The sequence below is a fragment of the Perognathus longimembris genome, chromosome 3, assembly GCF_023159225.1.
Source record: "Perognathus longimembris pacificus isolate PPM17 chromosome 3, ASM2315922v1, whole genome shotgun sequence".
Taxonomy (NCBI): Eukaryota; Metazoa; Chordata; class Mammalia; order Rodentia; family Heteromyidae; genus Perognathus; species Perognathus longimembris.
The window spans coordinates 22,640,406-22,664,886 of NC_063163.1; the positions used below are offsets into that span (position 1 = coordinate 22,640,406).

Genomic DNA, 24,481 nt, shown 5'->3' on the forward strand with positions numbered 1-24,481 from the left:
AGCCCAGACACACAAATTCAAGAGACTTTTTTTTTTTTTTTGCCAGTCCTGGGACTTGAACTCAGGGTCTGGGCATCATCCCTGAGCCACAATGCCACTTCTGGCTCTTTCTGTTTATGTGGTACTGAGGAACTGAACCCAGGGTGTCATGCATGCTAGGCAAGCACTCTACCACAAAGCCACATTCCCATCCCTTCCAAAACACTCTTATCTCCAATGAACAAGCTGGAGGCATGACTCCAATAGTAGAGCACCAGCCATGAGTGAAAAGACGAGAGCATGAGTCCTTGATTTCAAGCTCCAGGACTGACACAAAATATTATACTATGCTATTTATACTATACTGTAATGTAATACAAATAAAAGAGGATGTCACCTAAAAATTAAAGTTTGCTCCTATGGTATATTCTGTAATTCATATAGACAAGAATATGGTTTGTGGTAGAACATCCTCAGCTTCCTGAGATCTCAGCTGACATCCTAGCCTATAGGACATTAGAATCCGTACATTGGGATTAGAGATGACAACCTTTAGGTGTTCCGTGAATATTGAATGAATGAGCGTCCTGTTCATAGCAGGCCTTGTGCTAAGTATTGAAGAAAAAGCTGATGTCTAAACCAAATGCAGTTGCTGCCTGGTAGAAACACCAAGAAGCATCCTTAAAACACAGTCTCTCAAGCCACCCAGTGAGAAAACCATAATGTGCTGTAGACATACCAAAGATTAAAAAAGAAAGAGAAAGCAGATGATTCGGGCAAACCAAACATATGAAACTGAAGGTTCAATCTAATTTTTTTCTTATTCAGGTCATTGTTATTGTATGCAAATTTTTATTCTATATTCTGGTTCAGAAAAAAAGGATACAATATGGAGCAAGGCATCTCTGTGTGTGTGTGTGTGTGTGTGTGTGTGTGTGTGCACGCGCACACATATGTGCTGATGCTAAGGCTTGAACTCAGGGCCTGGGTGCTATCCCTTAGCTTTCATTGTCCACAGCTGATACTCTACCACCTGAGGCATGCCTCCACTTCTGGCCTCTTTTGGTGGTTACTTGGAGATAAGGGTCCTTTGGATTTGTCCAGGCTATCTTCTAATAGAGATCCTTAGATTGCAGCCTCCTGACTAGCAGAATTATAGGCATGAATCACTAGCCTACTTTGGAATACTGCACATTTACAACTGTCTCTTCAAACGCTGTATGACTGATTTCCAGGCAAGCTTGGGAGCAGGGAGTGACTTTCTTTCCTGGTAATGTTGCCACCAGCTGAGGACATACTGAGCAAATGAAGTCTAGAATGTTTTCCATTTAGTATTAAGCCAGTGAAAGATGATAATCTTTAATCACTAACAAGTATTGTCACATAGGGCTTATTTTCACTGCCTGAACAACAGCCTTATTTTCCTTATTGACTTCTCTTTTACCAGAGTTGATTTTCTTTTTCCACATCCATTTGACAGATTGAGCTGCTTATGGCAAGAATTGTGGTTGGCATTTATCAAACGCCCCAGGAGCTGTCAAAGACATTTTTTTAGTTCTGAACCTCATTCATTCCTGTTCTAACTGCTATTTTGTATTGACAAATGGAACCCCAGAGATAATTATTAGCATGCCAGCACAATATCTCAAACCTCTCAGATTTGTTAAAACAAGACCAGTACAAATCATCTTATTCTGAGGACTGTTTTGCTTTTGCTTGGATTTAGTTGATTTTAGGACAACTGTATTTAGTTTTTACCTACCCTGCTTTTCAAGCCCCTGTGCTTGTTATAAAGACAATGTTTGTTTGTGTATATTCAGTCTAGATAAAAGTTACAGAATTTCTGCTTTTATTTTTTGTCAGTCAGGGGCTTGAACTCAGGGCCTGGGCACTGTCCTTGAACAATTTTTGCTAAAGGCTAGTGTCCTACCACTTTGAGCCACAGCTCCACTTATGGTTTTTGAATAGTTAATTGGAGATCAGAGTCTCATTGGGACTTTTCGGCCATGGCTACATTCTGCATTTTTTATTAAATATAACCGAAGTTACTTCACTGGATCCAGGAAGAACAGTAATGTGAAAGTGAATAATTGGTACCTGAAATAACCTTTTAAAGATTGTATCAGTGCCAGAAGGCCAGTGGCTTACTCCTGTAATCCTAGCAACTCATGAGGCTGAGATCTGAGAATCCTGGTTTGAAGCCAACTTGAGCAGGAAAGTCCTATCTCCAATTAATCAGCCCTTCCCTCCCCCCCGCCAAAACAAAAACAAAAACAAAAAAACCCTGAAAGTGGAGAAATGTCCCAGGTGGCAGAACACTAGCCTTGAATGAAAAATCTAAGGGACAACATGCAGGCCCCAAGTTCTAGCCCCAGTATCAGCACAAAACAACAACAACAACAAAAATATCAATATTTTAACATTGGTGGCTTTTTGACTATCCATTAATAGCAAATAGTTTAGTATTTATACACACACTTTAAAGAATTACATCACATTTAATTTGAATCTTGTCAGTGATAGTTCTTAGATTTTTATCTTCATATATATGAGAATGAGATTTGTGATGGGACATTGACTACTGTTCTAAGACAATAAATTGAAAGCCTATAATGTTTTTTTTTTAAGCTTGTTTTGTTTTACCAGATATAGTGAATTGGTCCATCCATATTTTTCCTCCTGTGGTCCTGAGTCATAGTGCTTAAGACAAAACAATCTGAGCTGGTCGCACCATTTACATTTATCTTATATATTCATAGACCACCTTGTGACCTTGAAATGACATGTGTCATATGATAGGATGTGCCCCATGACTTTGCTGTGAAGGGGAAATTTGAAGACCTGGGGAAAGCATAGAACTGACGGTGATTTCCATAAATGCTGTTTGCACGTTTCTTTCCTCACATCCAGGGTATAAAGCACGTTGATCACTTTGGCTTTATCTGTCGGGAGTCTCCGGAGCCGGGACTGAGCCAGTACATTTGTTATGTGTTCCAGTGTGCCAGCGAGTCCCTGGTAAGTGGTGTTAATGCTGTCCAGGAGCTTCTGCCAGCATGTCTGTGTTACAGCACACTTATCTCTTGGGAACCCAAGTCTCAAAGGAAAGAGAAGAGGACAACTAGAAATACATTTTTATACCTCAGGCAGAACCTAGAGGAAAAAAAAAAGCAAATTACCATACCAGTTATTAAACCTCAATATTTCCTTGGATCTAACACACCCTCATATTACCAAGAGTTTGTATTTTTTTTTTCAAGTAGGCAAAGGTGAATAGAAAAGCTGTTACTTTTTTCCATTGCACAAATAAAAAGTTAAGAAAGGCTTGGTGCTCTTATTTTCTTAATTGCTGTAACATCTCAAAGTAGATAATAGAGTGAAGAGTTATGTCACCCCTTTTTTATATTAGCTTTTGTTCTTATTTTAAAATACTTTATTCATTTCCTTTTTTTGAATTTGCAAGGCTATTCTAACATTATACCCCTCATACCTTATATTATGGGATGCTTTCATTTTGAGAGAGAATGCATCACTCAGGCTTGATATACTACATCAGAGGGACTAAGGAATCTACTGGATTGTTTTCCCTCAAAGATTTGCATTCTTCTATTACCTTTACTGTCTCTACTAATCATTTTAACACTAACTTTCAGCTATATACCTCACCATTTGTAAAGAATTTATAGAAAAAAATAATTTCTTTTAGGCAGTTCCTAGGGCTTGAACTCAGGGCCTGAGAGCTGTCCCTGGCCCTCTTTGTGCTCAAGGCTAGCTCTCTACCACTTGAGCCACAGCATCACTTGTGGCTTTTTTGAGCAGTTTATTGTGGATAAGAGTCTCTTTCTGCCCTGGCTGGCTTTGAACAGTGATCCTCAAATCTAAGCCTCCTGAGTAGCTAAGATTACAGGCGTGAGCCACCAGCACCTGGAAGAAAACAATAATTTCAAATATTTAATCCTTCCATCCAAACTTAGCCATGCAAGTAAGTCAGGCAGCATTTTCTCAGTCTCCTCAGTGCTTAACTCTCACCTTTTGCCTGCCTAGGTGAGGGCACTTTGGCTGGAATAGTGAAGTGATTTAGTAGAAAGGCACTTCTTTGTTGTCTACTGCCTTCTGTTTCCAGCTAGACAAAATAAGCGTCTTGCCTCTAATAGTTCATTATTCCACGAAGTCTCATTTGAGTTTCATTCTCCCTCTAGATAGTCATCCATCCATAGCAAATACTCAGTAACTATCCATGTTACCCTTGCTGCATGGATTTAAGTTAGGATTTGCATTTGACATTTGAGAGTTGTCATCAGTTGATGATAGTGGAGGGCACAGGTCGGATGAGTGCTCAGGGAGAAATAGGAAGTAGAAATCAGAAGAGAACACACTAGAAAATGTCAACCAGATAAGAGAAAAGGTGATGTGGGAGACTCTGCTACCTCTCGCTCATTCCTGAGGCTGATCCTTTCATTGTGTTCTAGACCTACACTGCCCTGCTTTTCTAAAACCTTTCAGAGATCCCACGTGATTCATTTGGTAGCATCATATATTCAACTTCGCAGTTGAGAAATCATGATGCATTCTCTTCTATTGTCTGTGTCCAGTTGTTTGCTGAATTTTATTGACTCAAAGATAGAAATCTCTCTCTCATTTGTCTCCCCCTTTCCTCTTCCCTTCTTGATTCTGGGCATTTATTTTTCTGTAGACTCTAATGTTAGCATCTGGTCTCCCCAACCATAAGTTAAATCAGTCATCTTATTTTTTATGTTACATCTGGGTTTTTCTTTCTCACAAATCTCTCCACGGGCACTTAGTTGATACTTTCTTCTTAAGGGACAAAACCCGGACCATCCAGCCTGCAGCTGGGTCTTCTTCATTCTTCTCCAGATTTGTGTTTTCTTATCCGCCATGTAGACTGAAATGCTGTGTTTTGCCACCTGTCATCATGTTCTATCTCACAAACTGTTCTCTGAGATAAACCACAAGAGCTAATTTGATGATGGTGTCATGGCACTTTTATTTTGGTTTGCTAGTAAAATGAGCATGTGCTGAAGTACACAGAACACACATGAGATCAAGAATATTCCTCCTGAACTGGGTGCTGGTGGCTCATGCCTGTAATTCTAGCTTCTCAAGAGGCTGAGATCTGAGGATCAGAGTTTGAAGCCAGCCCAAGCAGGAAAGTCTATGGACTCTTATCATGAATTAACTACCAATTGACTACTTTTTTGTGTTTGTGCCAGTACTTGGGCTTGAAACTCAAGGCATGGGTTTTATCCCTTAGCATTTTTGCTCAAGGTTGATACTCTGCCACTCGAACAGCAGCTCCATGTCTGATATTTTGCTTGGTAATTTGCCTAGGCTGACTTTGAACCATGATCCTCAGGTTTCAGCCTCCCCGAGTAGCTGGGATTACAGTTACCAGCCACAGGCACACAGCTCTTAATCTTTTTGTCCCTGGGTGAGGTTTGGTATTTTCACATTTTGATTGACAGAATAAGCTTTTTGGTCTTCATTTTCCAGGTTGACATCAACCTTAGTTACTGCAGCCTTTGATTTTTGTCAGGTTTTGTTTTTCTTTAGAGCTTAGTTTTTGTTTTCTTTTGTTTTCCCATTCTTCATGCTTGTGGAATGGGTTTTTTGAAACAGAGAATCAAATCACAGATGTGCAAATTGCTCTTTTTTTTTCTCTCTAGCTCATGCTGTAGTTAAGGCAACAGAACACTGTCTGTGAAGCCATATTGATCTGAGTACTAGCTACATTATTCTTGAGAAGAAGACAGGCCAGGATCTCACAGACCCTGCTAACTCTATCATTTTATCAGTTTCCATTTTAACTGAGCAGTCTGGTATCAAACCCACAAGCCAGAAGGAAAATTCAATGTGCACTTCCTGTGTAATAGAAGATGGTTGCAGTAATCAGCAGATGGAACAAAACAAAATAGTCAATTCAGTAATATCCTTTTGAGCATTTTTATGATTGGTGTGGCTTTGAGTTGTATAGAACAAAAGAATTACAATACCAGCAGGCTTACTTAACTTGTCCAGATACCAAACCCACAAAATTAACATTTTCTTTTGCCTCCCGCACTCCCTTTCTCCCTCCTTCTTGCATTCATTCCTCACTCTCTTCTTTCCTTCCTTCTGTTCTGATCTATAGACAGGTAGCTTATTTTTTCTCAATCAGCTGGTGAAATGCAGAAAATACAATTGTTTTTCAAAAGTGATTTCTCTAAAGTTGATTTAAAGAATGTTAAAAGTATGCAAGTCCTTTTTGATATGCCATGTTTCTTTTTTTAAATTTAATTTTATTGTCAAGGTGATGTATAGAAGAGTTACAGTGAGTACATTTCTTGTTAAACTTGTTACCTTCTCCCTCATTTTTCTCCCATCTTCCATCCTCCCCAATCCCCCTTCCTCCAGTTGTACAGTTAATTTCCAACATATTGTCTTGTGAGTATTGCTGTTGCATTGATTCATCTTTTGTCCTTTGTCTCACCATTTTGATGCTCCCCTTCCCTTCCCTAATTCAGATAAACATATATATACTACCCCGGGTACCAAATACCCAGGGTACCACTGTACCTGGGTACAGTGATGACAGGGGCTAAACCATAGGGAAGAAAAATGCAAGAAAAAAGAAATAATTTCACATAGTACATTAAAAATAACAACAATGAAAAACCACTTTTTTCCATATCTTGGAGTTCATTTCACTTAGCACCATCTTATTTGATCATATGTACATAGTAATTGAGCTTTTGTGATCTTTTGCTAGGCTATTCTAGACATATGCTAATTATTACCATTGAGAGAAAACAGGACCTATGTTTCTTTGGGTCTGGCTCACTTCTCTTAGTATGATTTTTTTCCCCAAGTTTTTGCATTTCCTTACAAATGAGACAATGTCAATTTTTTTCTGATAGAAGCATAGCATTCCATTGTCACAAGCCTTTTAATGCGTTGTCGTGCAATAGAACAGTAGCAGCTGCAATACTAGAATAGTAATTTCTCTCTAGTTAGGTTTTCCATGCATTCAAACGCAGAAGTGAATTAATTCTTTAATAACTCATTCTTAAACCAAGCCAAAGGAGAAGGGGAAAAATAGAGTAATATTGTTATTTACTAATGATGATAAAGGGTTTTGACTATTAGAACTAATTGTGGTGAGCGCTTTAGGATTCAGTAATTCAGTCAGGAAGGTCTGGAATGTGGCCTACATTGTATAGAATGTGGGAAAAGCACACCTTACCTAAGAGAATGTCCCTGAGAAAGGGAGCCACATTCTGATGTGCTTTAGCAGTGCCCAGTGTTGGAATTTGTCCTGTTAGTTGGTTCCAGAGAAATCACAAAACTAGACAGCGAGATCCTGACTTCCTCCCTGGGGCCAAGGAGGAGAAAGCAAGCAAGCATCTGGCTGTTAGAAAACCACTGGCCTCACACTTGTCCCAGTTTCTCAGTGTCACAACTCAGAAGTAGACTGGAAGTAAATCAGCAGCTTGGATATGGGACCAGAAATGCTCAAAGCATCTTCCCATTGTTATTTAAACCCAAGGCCTCCTCTCCCCAGTACTCCACTTAACCACAGGCTTTGTTTATTTTTACAACAAAAGCAATTGAGAAGAATACATTAACTAGGATACCTATTAGCACAAATAAATGCTCCTTCTATTTTGTTACTCTGTGAACAGGGCAGACAAAGCTTACAGGGAGGTCTTTATCTGTGGACCTTTCAGTTAAAACAAAGACCTTAATTAATGAATCTATTAATTAAACTGTCTGCAATAGCTTAGTCTTCTCTAGGTCTTGAAAATAGTTCCATTGGCTTCTGGCTGTTAATACTACCTACTCAGGAGGCTCAGATCTGAGGATTGCTATTTGAAGCCAGTCTGGTCAGAAAATTCTTTGAGACTTTCATCTCCAATGAGCCAGCAAAATAACCAAACAATGAAATAAACAAACAAGCCAAACTGCAAGTGGAGGTGTGACTCAAGTGGCAGAATGCCAACATTAAGCAAAAACAAACAAACAAACAAAAAACCTTAAGGACAGCATCCAGGTCCTGAGTTTAAGCTCTGTTATCAATGTGTGTGTGTGTGTGTGTGTGTGCGCGCGCGCGCGCGTGCACACGTGCGTATATGCACACACACAAAAGAAAGGAAAGAAATGAAAAAAAGTAGCATTAGTAACAGATCTACATTATATGACACATATTGAAATGGGTTTATTTTACCCAGCTGCAATTGGATGTATGAAAGGTCTAACTTCAATAAAGGCTCCCATTGCTGTTGGGTTTGTAAGGTTTCCATGAAAGACAACATTATGGACCAGTGCTTTGTTCCTTCTCGCAGGTGGATGAGGTCATGCTGACCCTGAAGCAGGCTTTCAGCACGGCGGCTGCACTGCAGAGTGCCAAGACGCAGATCAAGCTGTGCGAGGCCTGCCCCATGCACTCTTTGCATAAGCTCTGTGAGAGGATCGAAGGTATTGTAGACCGTGGCCTTGGCACCAGAGGAGTTTGCGTTGGCATTGCTTATGAGAAAGTCTGCACCCATGGAATGGTTCTTTGTGACTATGGGAACCAGAGCTCCACACGTTGTTCTCATGCCCAGCCTCATCGGAGTGTGCTGTCAGTCTCTTATGGGTGCTTGGCCTTTTCTCTCCCTTCTTTTCTTTCTTTTTCTTTTTTTGAAGACAAACTCATGGCAGGGACTTGTATTTCCCACAGTTCTTAAGACTCTGCAATGTGCACACTGAGAACTGATCAAATATTTATTGAATGAATCAAGACAGACAAAACCATCACGGATTGTTTACTTCTTCCTTTGGTTCCCTCCCACTTGGTGGTATGTTCCATTTCTCTGAAGGTTGAGAACTGCAGTGAAACGGAATTGGCTTTGGAGGGGTAATGGTGAATGACAGAGATAATGGTGGTGATAACACAAAGAAGGATTTTTTTTTGTTTGTGTACCAATATTGGGGCTTGAACTCAGGGCCTCTAGCTTTTACTAGGCTTTTCTTTTTTAAATTCAAATTTAGTGCTCAGTTGAGTTACACCTCCATTTCTGGCTTTCTGATGGTTAAACTGGAGATGAGAGTCCCTAAGATTTGTCTGCCCTGGCTGACTCGTAACTATGATTCTCAGATCTTAGCTTCCTGAGTAGCTAGCAGTTAGGGTTACAGGTGCAAGCCAACAGTGCCCATTTTGTTAAAGATAGGGTCACTCTATATCTTTGGCATGCCTCAGTCTTCTTAATGCTGAGATTACAGACATGCTCATCTGGAAGCAGGTTATTGTTACATTTTTAAATATGTTCTGAGGAGAAAGAAGACAGGAGGGAGAAATGACCTTTTCTTGATCTTTTCTGAACAATGTACAAATTTGATACTGCACAAGAGAGGAAATGCCATTTAATGAAAACTTCTTAAGTGTCTGTTGTAGACCAGGCAATAGTCTTGTTAAGCAAAATGTTGGAGACATCAACTGTGGCTCTACAAAGCTCTCTTTCAGTGGCAAATGGAAGACAAACATGCATATAAAGAAATGCTGCACAGCTGGGTGCTGGTGGCTCACGCTTGTCATTGTAGGTACTTAGGAGGCTGAGATCAGAGGATTGTGGTTTGTAGCCAACTAGGACAGAAAAGTCTATGAAACTTATTTCCACTTAGCGAACAAAAAGCCAGAAGCCAACAAAAAGCTAGAAGCAGAGAGTCCCAGCCTGGAGTTAAAAAAGCCAAGCAAGAACATAAGGTCCTGAGTTCAAGCCCTAGCACTGAGGAGCATGTGTACATGGATACACTCACACATGCATGAACAGAGAAATGCGATTTGGGATAAGAGGTTTTGTACTAGATGGGGAGAACACATGCTTCAGAACAAAGCAGGGTGTTGTTTAGTGGTTGTAATTGCAGGTTGTGATTTTTGTCTGTAGGTAGCAGGCAGAAGTGGATGTTAACAGTAGTGCTGAATGGTAGGTAATGTGTATTGTACATCCACATAATTGTGCCATGTGAGACTACATTGATATAATATTCACATTATAACACATGGCTTTATACAATGTACCTTATTTTCAAGCATACAGAATATTTACAAAAGTGGAGACTTCTTTTGTGTATGGTTAAGGAAGCGTTATGAATCTATGTGTGTGTGTGGGAAACTACATTACCAAGGAGATGGTGTTGGATCAATCAGCTATGCAAAGGGAGAGAGATCTCTTTCACTTATTCATCTTAAAAGTCATTCTAGATGGATCAAAATCCTCAGTGTAAAGAAATCAAATTGTAAAATCATTAAAAGAAAAGACTCAGGGCCTGGTGGCACACACATATCTGTAACCGAGGCACTGAGGATGCTGAGACAGCAGAACAGTTTGAGTCAGCCTGGGCTACATAGTGAGATCCTGTTGTTGGTTCATGTCCCACCAGGATTCCAGCTTGTATATGGTTATGGTTACTTCAGTTTTTCACAGGTCACACGCAGCCTTTTATCAAACATTTCTTATATTATCTGGGAGCCTTTGTAAATTTTTTAAAAGTTGTCATTAAGTAGTTGTAAAAGAGGTTTCAATTTCTGATAATTTATGAGTAAGTACAGTGCATCTTGATCATTGTCTCTTCTTCCAGCATTCTCCTCTGTTGTCTGAGAACCTTTTTCAGAAAAGAATAAGCTAGAATCAGGAGTGCTATCCTGCTACCCAAATGGATGTTAATTCTCTGTATGTGCGTAGAGATTTAGGCACAATGTTGCTGAACATTGTACAAAGAGAGAAATTGCTGAGAAGTTTGCATACCACTTTTGCTTGCATTCTGTTCCCACACAGGGACTAAATGCAGGTGCGGAAGTAGCCAGGCCACTGTGGGCCAGCTCTCCATGCATTCTGGCAGTCTTGAGGTAGATTTCCTTTTGAGAAACATGTGATTTAAAGTAATTCTTTTCTACAATGTTTGTAAAGATCTGGAAAGTTCTTTAAAAACATGGCTAAAATGTGAACAGGTATAGCAATTTATTTCAACTATCTTTCACTCCGTCTTTTCTTAGAAAATAGTTACGAAACTTTATGATATGCCTATCTTAGAATATGATATTATTTATGCAGCTGGGAATGTGGCTTAGCAGTAGAGTACTTGCCTCGCATGCATGAAGCCCTGGGTTCGATTCCTCAGCACCACAAACAGAAAAAAAGCCAGAAGTGGCACTGTGGCTTGAGAGAGTGCTAGTCTTGAGCAAAAAGAAGCCATGGACAGTGCTCAGGCCCTGAGTCCAAACCCCAGGACTGGCAAAAAAAAAAAAAAAGAATATGATATTATTATGATATTATTTGTTTCTAATATATACAACTTAGCGAAACACATGGTAAGAAAATATTTTCAATCAATTGCAAAGTGAGATAATGTTTCTAAAAATTAATAAATAGAAAAATAAAAATTATAATTATCACAATACAAAGAAATAAGCATTTTTTTGACAAAAATGATGACACTACAAGTATACTTGTTCACACAAAGGAAATTTGATGCATGGGACAGCTATAGTCATGCTTTTTTTTTTTGCCATTCCTGGGGCTTGAACTCAGGGCCTGAGCACTGTCCCTGGATTCTTTTTGCTCAAGGCTAGCACTCTGCCATTTGAGCCACAGTACCACCTCTGGCTTTTTCTATAGATGTGGTGCTGAGGAATCGAACCCAGGGCTTCATGTATATGAGGCAAGCACTTTTACCACTAGGCCATATTCCCAGCCCCAGTCATGCCTTTTGATTATATTATTATTTTCTTTACAAAATATCAGGATATGAATACAGAGATTTTGGCCAAGTCTAGCATGTAGCTTTTATTTGACAGCTCCTTGATTCACAGTGGAATTCCTGTGGCGGCTACTTTTATTCCTTACGTTAAGTGGTGTCTGGTTGTGCCTGGCACAAGTAAGGTTCTTCATTATGTTAAAATCCTTTGTCGGTGATCCTAACCCTGGGCTCATTGTAGGGGGCCGTTAATTTGAGTGGAGAAATTTGACTTCAAGTTTTAAATTATTTCAGTGTTGAGAAGCAGGGTTCATTGTAGGCAGGAACCCATCTTGAGATGACTGAAATTCAAGGCTGGCTGGAAAAGAACGTTGTGTGACGCCTTGTGCAAGGTGTACGCTTGCACAAGGTGCACACCTCACACCTGACCTTATCCTTCCTCTCAGGTCTCTACCCTCCACGAGCCAAGCTAGTAATCCAGAGGCATCTCTCATCACTGACCGATAATGAGCAAGCTGACATCTTTGAACGAGTTCAGGTAACATTATTGGTAGTTGTCATAAGCGCAACCTAGATAAGGAATAAGAGTTGGGTCTTGAGGATGTCAGTTCTTTTTCTCTCTCCCTCTGTCTGAAAATAAAAAAAGATATATATATCCTTGGGGGACTGTTGGGTAGAAGTGGAAAGCTATTGCTACATGGATGTTTATAGAGCTAGCAAAGTAATAATCAAGAAAGAGGAGAGAGGCTGAGTTCCCCTCCTGAGTGTGCTCTTGATCTGTCTTCTCAACAGAAAATGAAGCCCATCAGTGACCAGGAAGAAAATGAACTGGTGATCTTACACCTGCGGCAGCTGTGTGAGAGCAAGCAGAAGACCCATGTGCACACTGGAGAAGGGCCGGCTGTGTCGGTGAGTTGTTTCTTCCTTGACCCCTGGGCATCAGGTATTGTAGATGCACAGGGAACCAAAAAGGAGCCCTTTCCTTGGGGCTCTTCTCTTCTTCAGCGCTAAATCCTATCAGATTCTCCACCCTCCCTGTATTGTAGAAGACTTGCAGCAATGAAGTAGGCCCATGTATATTGAGAAAGAAGAATTCTAGTTCTCAAAAGTACAAGTATCTGTGGACTTGGGCTACAATTGCAGTCATCTATGTTAATAATGTCGTGATGTAGAATGAACACAGGTTCTTATTTATATTAATATACCTTGAAATTTGGATGTTTATTTCATCAAAAGCTTAGACAGGCTGAGAGGAGTAAACAAGGTGAAAGCAAGGATGGTGTGTGAGCCACTGCTTAGGTGCAAACTAAAGGATGACACGTTTCCATTTTCTTTTGCTCCTTTTCTTTTTCTTCTTTCCTTTCCCCCTTCCCTTTCCCTTTCTTTTCTTTTATTTACTGGAACTCAGGCTGGTACTCTCATTTGGCTTTTTTATTCAAGGGTGGCAGTCTACCATTTGAGCCACACTACCACTACTATCTTGCTGGTTAATTGGAGACAAGAGTCTCGTGAATTTGTCTTCTGGCTGGCTTTGAACTTTGATCCTTAGATCTAGACCTCCTTAGTAGCTAGTATTATAGGTGTGAGCTGCCAATGCCTGGCAAGGATGCCATTTCTGTGTTTAGGACTTATTCCCAGCTGAACAGAGATAATGCATATCATTACAGAGCATGTAAGGGCATCATATGTCTACCTCTTAAGAACACGAATTCTGGTTATGTCTTATAGTACTATATTTTTTGTATCACTAACTCCCTCCATGCCCTAACAGTCTTACAGTGTAGTCCAGGTGGGTTCAAACTCACACTCTTTCTGCCTCAACCTCCTGAGTGATAGGAGTACATACACTGCCATGTTTGGCTTTGCATCAATAACTTCTATTTGCTAGAGCCAGCCATGGTGTGGGCCCCACTAGTGCCGCATACACCAAAGTCTCTAGTCCGGTTTTGTCTTTTGGTCTCTCATTTCTCTTGCCTTTAGATGTTTTCAAATACTCTTTGGAGATAATTTCCCCTAAAACATGACTTTCACAAGAATGCCTCTCGTTATAAATTCAGACCAATGTTCTTCCTGTTTACTTGGTTTTCAAAATCATTGTGGGGCTTTCCTCTGGCTTCATGTGCTCAGAATGCTTTCTACTACTCCATTCTGTTTCTCCACCAACTCCCTAGCCCTGGGGCAATATGGTCATTTTGACTGCAATAGACATCCCTCAGTTGTAAGGGAGACTTTGTCTCTAGTCTCTTGTCTCTCTGAATCCTGTGTATGTTTTTCTCCTCTGACCTCTGAGATCAGCCCTCATGCTCTTGTACTTATATGTTCTCTGATTTACTCTTCTTTCCCCTAGCAAATGATAAGTTTCTTTCTTCGTTTCTTTTTTGTCACTAGCTGGGTGCTGGTGGACCATGCCTGTAATTCTAGCTACTCAGGAGGCTGAGATTTGAGGATCGTTATATGAAGCCAGTCCAGGCAAGAAAGACTATTAACTCTAATTAAGCAGTTAACAGTCAGAAGTGGAGCTGTAGCTCAAGTGGTAGAGTGGCAGATTTGAGAAAAAAAATGTCAAGCAAGAGCCAGAGGCCTCGAGTACAACTTCTATTACTGGCATGAATTAATTAACTAATTAATTGCGCCACTGAGGATCCGGTAATAATATACATTGTAGCTTCATACCTCAAGGGGAAAATATATATGGGTAACCTAATATAGTAGACACATCATGGGCTCTCATATGGTTTATAGTGTTATTGGTGAATACTTGCTGTTCGAAATGGAGTCATGCCAAGGCATTGTTATAATATAGGTTTGTTTGCAAGGTGTTCTTTTTGAAGTGGGTTCCTGTGTTTTACTCAGTAATTTGGATAGAAAACAGGCATATTTGAAAGGGGGTAGTGGGAGTTAATGGAAATAATAACAGAGAAAATGACATCTGCAGTTTAAGGTTTGTGAAATGAAGCAGGAATAGGTGAGTGGAAAAAATAAGCATACAGGAAAATATTACATTATTTCTGTCTTTTTTATTACTTACACTACTATCAAACTATTACCTTACTTTTTTGTTTATAGTGCAGAACTTAAGTTATTAGTGTTTTAATACAATAATGCAACTACAGAACAACTTTTGTGGTTTTTAATGATTTAGTCGATATTTTAATTTTTTATTTTTTTGAGCTGGTCCTGGGGCTTGAACTCAGAGTCAGGTGTGGTCCCTGAGCTTTTATGCTCAAGGTTAGCTCTCCACCACTTGAGCCACAGCCCCACTTCTAGCCTTTTATTGGCAATTAATTTGAGATAAGAGTCTCATGGACTTTCCTGTCTAGACTGGCTTCACACTGTGATCCTCAGATTTCATCTTCCTAAGTAGCTAGAATTTACAGGCGTGAGCCACCACTGCCAGGCTAATGATTTATTCTTAATGTGTTTAAAGCCTCATTTAATTTTGAGTGTGTCCAAACTTAAATTTTTATTTTTTTCTTTCTGTAGAATATTTCAAGTAGTACAATCCCAGAAAATGTGACGAGCGGTGGAAGATTCAAGCTTGACATTTTGAAAAATAAAGCAAAGAGATCCTTAACCAGCTCCTTGGAAAATATCTTCTCAAGGGTAAGATGAAACTGAGTTTCTTTTAGGTAAACATATCTATGTTTTCTGACCATTTTGCTTCCTTTTAAAGAAATATTTTCTTAAATAGCCAAATAAGAAAAACCCATTGAAATATCTTTAATTTAGTTACTACTTTAAGATAATTTTTTTAATAGACACATACCTGTAACTCCATCACAGAGGAAGGAAGAGGATGAGTTTAAGCCCAGCTTGGCCTATATAGTGAGACCTAGATCAAAAAACCTCAAAATGGAGAGATTTTGAATTTTTTTAAAGATCTAAATTTATTTTAGAATAAAATATAAAGATATGTAAATAAAATATAAGTGTATTTTATTTATCCCAATTCTTCTAATATGTAGATTTATTCTAATGCTTCTGATATCTGGTTAAGCAGTAGAGATATACTGAGACAAATAGTACAGAGCAGAGAAATAGAATACTGATGTCCAATACTATATGAACTTAATATTATTTTATGCATAAATTTATAAAAGAAAAGCACCTGCTCTTCTTTTACCCATTCTTAGGGGCTATTGAAAACTGTTGAGAATAGTATCCATTGATAGGATTTTTTTTTGTATCCCATGTAGTAAATTTATACATTTCATTTATGTAGGAGCAAAATTGTGTCCAATCTAATTGATTTTCTTTTTCTGAATAATTCATTCTAAAGGATGGTGGGGGTTGACCGATTCAGTCTTGAAGCTGTAGGTAGGTGTCAGCCTGTATTGGTGTAGAGCAGGGATACTAAGCCTGCTTGGGGTAAGGAATGTGGCTGTGTGCCAGTCCATGCTAGGGAGGCCTGAATGTGGAGTGGACTCTAATAGCAGAGTAGGGAAACTCAGTTGGGGGAATGAGAACCTAAGTGGTTGCGAGGGGCATGTCTGTAAACAGGGTGGCCAGCTCAGAGGGTCAGAGCAGAATGAATAGGAGTCAGCCTCTACGGAAAGGGTGAGGCTGTCCATGTGTGGGTTGGGGGGCTCCATTGGGGTTGTTGCAATCTGAGTGGGAAGTAGAACATTCATGCAATGGCCACAAAGAGGAGATTACTCAACTGGCTCCAGAACCTGCAATAAGTAGATAAACAAATAAATAAATAAATTTAATTTAAAAGTTAGAAAATCCAGTTACATAGGTATTCAGGGAACTTGAGGGCAAGACCTAGCCTTCACAGATGTATGTTTATGATCTAAGATGACTTATTTACTCTTTTTATCCTTCTTTTTCTTTCTCTCTCTCTTCCCTTCCTCCCTTTCTGAAGCTGTTCCCTCTCTCCCTCTCTTTTCCCCTCCGTCAACCCCTGCTAGTGTGTGTGTGTGTGTGTGTGTGTGTGTGTGTGTGTGTGTGTGTGTGTGTGTGCCAGTATTGGAAGCCTCAATTCAGGGTCTGAGCTCTCCTTTGGCTTTTTTTGCTAAGGCTGGTGCTTTGCTACTTGGACTATGCCTCCACTTCCAGCTTTTTGCTGGTTAATTGGACTGACTTGGAATTGTGATTCAGATCTCAGCCTCCTTAGGAGCTAAGTGTGGGCTACCAGCACCCAGCGTCTTAGTTCTCTTTTTCAAGCTATAGCGTCTCCATTTATAGAATGTCCATAGTAACACTGACTCACTTCACATTATCATACAGACTGTTATTGTGTTAAGAAAAATATGTACTGTGGATCTGAGGTGATTCATGCAATGAGAAGCTCAAAACTGTCACCATTTTACAAAGTAACCAGTGGGTATTTGAACATTGCTCTGTATCCATTTAGCACCTTGTCATTCTGCATGGTTGACTTTGAAGTGATTCCTACCACATGCCTTGAATTGCTCCAGTGACTTTCAGCGAGTTCACTGCCAATCTATTTAGGCCAAGGTTGATTCTGTAGCTATTATCTCCTGGACTAATGTCAAGAACCATATATTTTGTGACCTAACAAGGTCTTGCTTTCTTCCTGTGTGGTAGAATGAACTTGTTAGGAAGGCCAGCACCTTTCCCCTATGAAAGGTTGCCTAGGAAAACCAAGGTTTTGCAATATAACTTGTCATTTCTTCCAAGCTGTATAATAGAAAATTCACTCACACTCTAATCATACAGCTTGGCTTACAATTGCTATCATTTTTATATGTCAAAATATTTTATGTAACTCACTGTAACTGTTCATGAAGTAGGCTCAATTTTTAAAGTGCTTAGAAGCTCAGCTCATTAACAGGAGACAATGGATTCCAGGGAAAGGGCACAGGATGGGAAGAAAGTCTGTAGGAAAATGGCAAAGCTGCCTGCTCCGAGGTGAAACATGGAATGTTGTATTCTGGTTCCTTGTTGCTGTGTGTTCAGTTGAAAATTTCCAAAATAGTTCTTAGTATAAAATGTGAGTAATTTTGAACATGGTCTTTATATGATACTTCTTCAGAACAATATCCATCGACAATAATGGCAGAGTAAAATTAGTGTGTGTGTGTTGAACTTGGGCCTCATAACTTGCTTGGCTTGTTTGATCAGATGGTGATCTACCATTTAATTTACGCCTCAAGCTCAGACTTTTGCTAGTTAGTTGGAGATGGAGTCATGGAGACTTTTCTGCCCCAACTGGCTTTGAACCTCAATCCTCTGGGTCTTCAGCTTCTGAGTAGCTGGTATTACAGATGTGAATGACTTGTACTAGGCATTACAGTAAACTTGTAAACAAGGTGTATTTTTCTTTGTGTAAACAAACACACAAGGATAAAATGATTAATATACCTGAGTTAAGTTGCTTGGTGTTTTTGTTCTTGTGTTGCTCCTATTCTGAAGCTTGAACTCAGGGTCTGGCTGCTATCACTGAATGCCCTACTACTGAGTGCCCTACTACTTTAGCTACATCTGGCTTTTTAGGTATTCCATTGGAGATAAGAGTCTCACAGCCTGCCTGGACTGGCTTTGAACCACAATCCTAAGATTTCACCCTGCTAAGTAGCTAGGATTACAGATGTGAGCCACTGGTGGCCAACTTTAAATTGCCTTTTTAATAATGAAAATAGTTTGGAATCCATCTGACTATTATCATCAAGTCATCAAATCACTATGAGGGTTGGCATAGAAGTAGCAGCTAAAAATAGCAGAAAACAGCTTGGTCTGTACTATGTTTTCCTCTTGGCCACATATAGGAACTCAATAGTTTACTAGCTACAAATAGAATTTATTATTAGAAGTATAAAGTTAGTTACAGTATAGTTTTGAAGAACTAAAATAACCTTGACATTGGCAAAAATCCACTTAATTACTGCAGACTAATTAATTTTGTGAGTCTACCTTTCAGGAAGGTAGTATAGGAAGAAGGAGCTCAAGAGCTTGGCTTTTATATTGTGTGTTCTGTGTTTGTGCTGGTGCTGTTTTTACTGGCTGTGTAGATTTGGGGTAGCATAACCTATGAGAACTTCTTCACCCTCCTTGTCTGTGCAGTTGAGTTGAATAATTGTACCAAACTACAAAATTGTTGTGAAGATTAAATGACATATTAGTACTGTATGCCTGCTATAACATCAGAGGCAACTCTGAATTTTATTACTGATGAAGTTGTTGTTATAGAGCCAGCCTAAGGGACTAGAAAACTGACCAATGCAGAATATACGTATAAAAATAAACATTGTTTCTGTTGAGCAAATTAGGATATTGCCAATACAAAATAATCAACTGAAGACAAGAAAGGACTCTTAAAAATGTGATATTAACTAGACAGCTAATAAGAATCCAGTAAGAGACTGGGAAACTAGAGCTAAAAAAAAAGTCCACAAAGTAGAACAAAATGGCAAAGCAATGGAGAAATAGAACAAAGTCATAGCGAACAAGTGTATTTGCAGTCTGGAAATAAAAACTCAAAGGTTAGCAGTTCCAACAGGGAACAGGCATGTTGGGAATTTTCAGAGAAGTAATTTTGAAAGTTTCTTAGAGCTAGAGAACATGACTTTTCAGATTTAATGGCCTCCGAAAGTACACATTTGAAGAACTGGATGAAAGTTAGGTCTGGACACATAGTTGTGAAATTTCAGAATGACCAAGAGTAAACTTAGATTTGGCTCCAAAGAGAAACATTAGCCCATTTTTACAGGCTTCAGGGTTAGCATGGAAAATATTATTATATAATAATGATGTCTGCAGATATATAAATGAAAATGAATAAAAATACTCATCTTCATAGTAGGAATCCAATAGATAGTACCAGGAATGGAAAGATTAGAGAATATTAGAAGTATCAGTATAAGTCTTTGGGAAATAAGGTTCAAAGTGTGAATGAGTGAGTGATCAGTGCTTTTCATTATGAGCTTTGATAACACCAACATTGAAGCTAGCTGATATCTAATCTAGAGCGAAATAATTTACTGAAATAGTTTTGCATTATAGTCAATGAGGCAAAATTAATAAATTTTACAAGGCAATCTCCCCTCCCTTTTACTCCCTCCCTGGGGCTCTCTCTTTCTCTCTCCTTCCTTCCTTCCTTCCTTCCTTCCTTCCTTCCTTCCTTCCTTCCTTCCTTCCTTCCTTTCTTCCTTCCTCCCTCCTTCCCTTCTTCCCTCCCTCCCTCCTTCCTATTTCCTTTATTCCCTCTCACTGTTCCTTCTCTCATCTATTCCCCTCATCTCCCTTCTTTCTTTCCCCTTAACTTCTTCTCTTTTCCCTCCTGTCTTCTCTCTTCCTCTGTCCTTCTTTCCTCTTCTTCTCCCTCTTCTCCCCTCCCCATCTTCCTTTCCCTTCTCTTCTCCCTTCCTGTTCCATCTCTTCTCCTCTTCTCTAGGCTGGCTTTGAGCTGGTTGTGTAGTCCAGGCTGTCCTCAAACTTTGTTGTTGTTGGTTTTTTAAATCAGTCCTGGGGCCTGGGCACTGTCTCTGAGCTCTTCAGCTCAAAGCTAGTGCTCTACCACTTGAGCAACAGCGCCACCTCAGTTTTCTGGTGGTTAATTGGAGCTAAGAGTCTCACAGACTTTCCTGCCCAGGCTGGCTTTGAACCTCAATCCTCAGATCTCAGCCTCCTGAGTAGCTAGATTTATAGGCATGAGCCACCAGCACCTGGTTGTCCTCAAACGTTTGATTCTCCTACCTCAGCCTCTTATGAATTGGGATTATGTTCTATTTCTTTTTAACCCATTTATTATAAACCTTTAAAATGTGGATTATAATCCCTCCAGTGTGTGATACGCTCAGATTACTTTTCATAAAATAATTTTGAATTGAAAATGCAAACCAAATAAAAGATTGTTTTTATTCTTTTCACTCAGGGTGCTAACAGAATGAGAGGCCGGCTGGGAAGTATGGACAGCTTTGAGCGATCTAACAGTCTTGCTTCAGAGAAGGTATCTGACCAGAGCTTCCTAGCTGTGACTTAGCAAAACCCCAACACAGATATGGTGCATGGCTCATTGGTTTATAGTGAGACCTTTGTGGCTTAAAAAAAAAATAGTTTTGTGCCAATATTGGAGGTGAAATTCAGGGCCTGGGTGCTGTCCCTTAGCTTTTGCACTCAAAGTTGGCACTCTACCCCCTGGATCAGCTCTACTTCTGAAGGTGGTATTTCATTGGAGATAAGAGTCTCACAGACTTTCCTGCCCAGGCTAGCTTTGAACCATCCTAGATCTGTCTCCTGAGAACCTAGGATTATAGGTGTGAACCACACAGCATGTGGCTTCCTTTGTGGCTTTTAAAAATAAATATGTGAGGCTTTATTATTTCAAATGAGATGCATCTGAGTATGTTCTTTTTTTTTTTTTTTTTGGCCAGTCCTGGGCCTTGGACTCAGGGCCTGAGCACTGTCCCTGGCTTCTTTCAGCTCAAGGCTAGCACTCTGCCACCTGAGCCACAGCGCCCCTTCTGGCTGTTTTCCATATATGTGGTGCTGGGGAATAGAACCGAGAGCTTCATGTGTAGGAGGCAAGCACTCTTGCCACTAGGCCATATTCTCAGCCCCTGAGTATGTTCTTATTCATGCAAGCTTCCTCCTGTGGGATAGAACATGTCTTATACAGGGTGTAAGACAAGGCTTTTTGCTGTGTGTAGATTGTGTACTTTTGCAGACAGTATTGAGCAATTGTTGATCCAAAGCTGTATGGCATGAGCGCATAATTCCTCCACTAACACATTGATTTTGTTGTTGTTTTCCCATGTTCTTTTTCTTCCTCAATTTCTATCATTTCAACTGCAGCGTTAGCCTTTTTATCTCATAGACAGCTCTCAGTAGGTTTGGTTTCCTGTTTCCTGCATTGTACAACATTTAACCTGTGACAAAGGGCAACCTTGTTTTGTTTTTATAAATGGAAAACTATTTTTATTAACTTTTTGTTGATGGAATTGGGGATTTGGCTAGCTATGAGTGCATTATCTCCAGCCATGTTCAGCAAGGATGGCTGTTTCATAAAATACAAACAGCATACCTGACCGAATTGAAAGATTTATGTCCGTCTGTGTAGTGGGTGATGCATTCCAACACAGCTCACATTTCATTCATTTCCTGTTTTTCTTGTCTTTTCAAAAGAAATTTCCCCCAGGGATCATGTTGTTGGGCAGAAACATCCAGCATGGAGGTAGATTCTTCACAGGCTTGATTTTATTTTTCCTGAAGGCTTGGCTATGAGACCTGGACACTTAGGCCCTAGGATATTGTTTTGACAGTACAGGAAGCATGTAGCAGATCTGTCACGGAAATTAAGAGATATGCACACAGGCACCACCCTCTCTGGGTCATGATCTCTTTTCATCTCTGGGGCAATGATGAGAAAAATTACAGTAGCGGTGGCATTTCACCACAGCCTTGGGGGGCTGGGGAGATGAAGAATACCTTCTCTTATCAGCCCTTTTGCTAGCTCTACAATGCTCTAGTCCAGCTGCTTATCAGAAGGCAAGGGTTGTGGTGGAACCGATTAGCCTTGCGTATGGATTGAGGAAAAGAACAAGAAAAAGAAAAAGAAATCGAAAACTCGTTTTGTCCTGAGTCAGGAGAATGATGAGGCACCCTGTGTGCAATGAGCCCGGGAGAGCTCTGCTGTGACTGCTTTCGCGCTTGGTGTTTCAGGACTACTCCCCAGGGGACTCTCCTCCAGGGACCCCACCAGCCTCTCCCCTGTCCTCTGCCTGGCAAGCCTTCCCGGAGGAAGACTCGGACTCCCCGCAGTTTCGAAGACGGGCACACACCTTCAGCCACCCTCCTTCCAGCAGCAGGAGAAAGCTGAACCTGCAGGATGGCCGGGCACACGGGGTGCGCTCGCCTCTGCTGAGGCAGAGCTCCAGCGAGCAGTGCAGGTAAGTCTGGGCCTCTCCCTGGAACACAGTAGCCGCGTTCTCACGTCACCCGGTTGGGTCAGTCTGGAGTCTGGAGGATGGGGACGGCATAGTCAAGCTAACTTTTAGATTTTACAAAGACCATAGGCATATGTAGAATTTGATTACTTAAGTGGCTAGGGGAAATAGGCCAAGGTGGAAGGCCCGCCTAGAGAGAGAAGAGTTAAGGCGTTTTTGAGTAGAGTATTGTTCTTGTTTCCCTCCCCCTAGAGAAAAATATCCATGCAACTGTTAAGTCTGAAAATTTATAGCACACTCAATGGGCCCCATAATGATAGTTTTAAACTAGCAAGGTCACTATAAGTGAAGAATGTAGCTTACAGCAAAATGCCAGGGTTAAAATAAGTGCCTAAGTTACTTTCGTGCATGGGTTTTTATTCTATGTATTTCCACTGCATTTTATTATATAATGAAATAAAGCTAAGTATGAAAAGTGCCACAAATTCTACCCAAAACAAAGTGATCTAAAGAGAAGACTATATGTCCTCACTATAGGTGATATCTATTAGAAATTATCTTGCATGGCCATTAAAAACATAATTAATAGCTTGACATTTGAAAAGAAATAGGATGATTGAATTTGTTACTGTATAGCATATATTAGGATTTATACTTTAGATATTTCTATCATACAGCAAGGATGATAAATTCTCTTTTTTGTTTCTCTCCATCTAGTTGATACAAAGTTGAATGTGATGCTTATTTGAGAAATAATTGAATAAAAACTAAATTTTAAGACAACATTTTTATATCGAGTAGGATATCATGCAAATGGCATGTTTTTGAGGGTATGGTTGGATTCATATTGTTTTTTGAATGTAGAAGTCTGGTACTTCTGATCTACAAATAAAATAAAACAACAGAATTCATTATTATCAGATTTTTTTATATGTGGAGATTAAGTATTCATTATGATTACCTTACTTATTTTTTATCCAAGACAACAAACTTCTTTTTCCAGCAAAAATTATTTTCAAGAATTAAGAACATCAATTATTTTAAACTATAAATCTCAGTTCATCAATTTTATAATATAACATATAAGCTCAGATAATGTCTATGTACACCCATGGTGCATTATAAAACTTGGTACACTGTAAAAACTTGTACATGAAAAACTTCTGAAAAAATGAGCTATGAAGGAGATTTAGTGCACAATCTTCAGGCTTTAGGAAAGAACACAGACATTAATGTTTATTAAGCCAATGGTGAGCTGACTTTCTACAACCAAACACATTGCTGTTAAGTATTTTGTAGGGTTTTTATCTTGAAAGGAGTTACTCTTTGAACTACTCATAATCAGTTTTTCCTTCTGGCACTTGTTTTCCTGTAATTATTTGTGCTTTCCTACCTTTTTTGCCTTGAAGTGTGTCTTTTGCATGTAAAAACAAACAACATTTGTTCTAAGATCATTACAAATTTTTTAAGAGCTGAGTATGGATGGGAAGGCACCCTGCACAGATAAGAAATTCAGTTTTTCAAAGAGGTGAAACTTAGCAATAGTCATCTAAATAGAGAACTGCATGCTTTTGTTGTAGTCTGTGTAAGATCCCTTCCTGAGATTTGAAAGAAAGGTTAAGTGCGTCACAAGAATCTGTTGATATGCCTTTTCATAGTGAATGAAGATTGTGCTGAAATAGAAATTAAGACGAATCTGCTGTGTTTTCTGTACTCAGCATTCTTCTGTCAGCTCGACGCATGCACAAGGAGAGTCTTTCTTCCTCCAGCCTTCCAAGCCTTCACACTTCCTTCTCTGCCCCTTCCTTCACTGCCCCCTCTTTCCTGAAAAGCTTTTACCAGAATTCAGGTAGACTGTCCCCACAGTATGAAAATGAACTCAGGTGAGCTCAGTGTGCTCTGCTTGCAAAGCAACGTTTTCTCCA

The 24,481-nt window shown here is 39.7% G+C and overlaps 1 protein-coding gene across 3 annotated transcripts in view; it reads left to right on the plus strand.

Annotated features, from left to right (window-relative positions):
- Tbc1d4 (TBC1 domain family member 4) overlaps positions 1–24,481 on the plus strand; it is a 154,752-nt gene that overhangs the window by 98,192 nt on the left and 32,079 nt on the right. For 2 of the 3 annotated variants that reach the window (XM_048341240.1, XM_048341241.1), the window contains exons 4-10: positions 2,890–2,994; positions 8,316–8,448; positions 12,153–12,244; positions 12,499–12,615; positions 15,190–15,309; positions 20,546–20,620; positions 22,333–22,559. In XM_048341240.1, the coding sequence (XP_048197197.1) occupies positions 2,890–2,994; positions 8,316–8,448; positions 12,153–12,244; positions 12,499–12,615; positions 15,190–15,309; positions 20,546–20,620; positions 22,333–22,559 (869 nt within the window). Of the gene's footprint in view, positions 1–2,889; positions 2,995–8,315; positions 8,449–12,152; positions 12,245–12,498; positions 12,616–15,189; positions 15,310–20,545; positions 20,621–22,332; positions 22,560–24,274; positions 24,440–24,481 lie in introns of all 3 variants that reach the window. The other variant, XM_048341242.1, reaches the window with a different exon arrangement.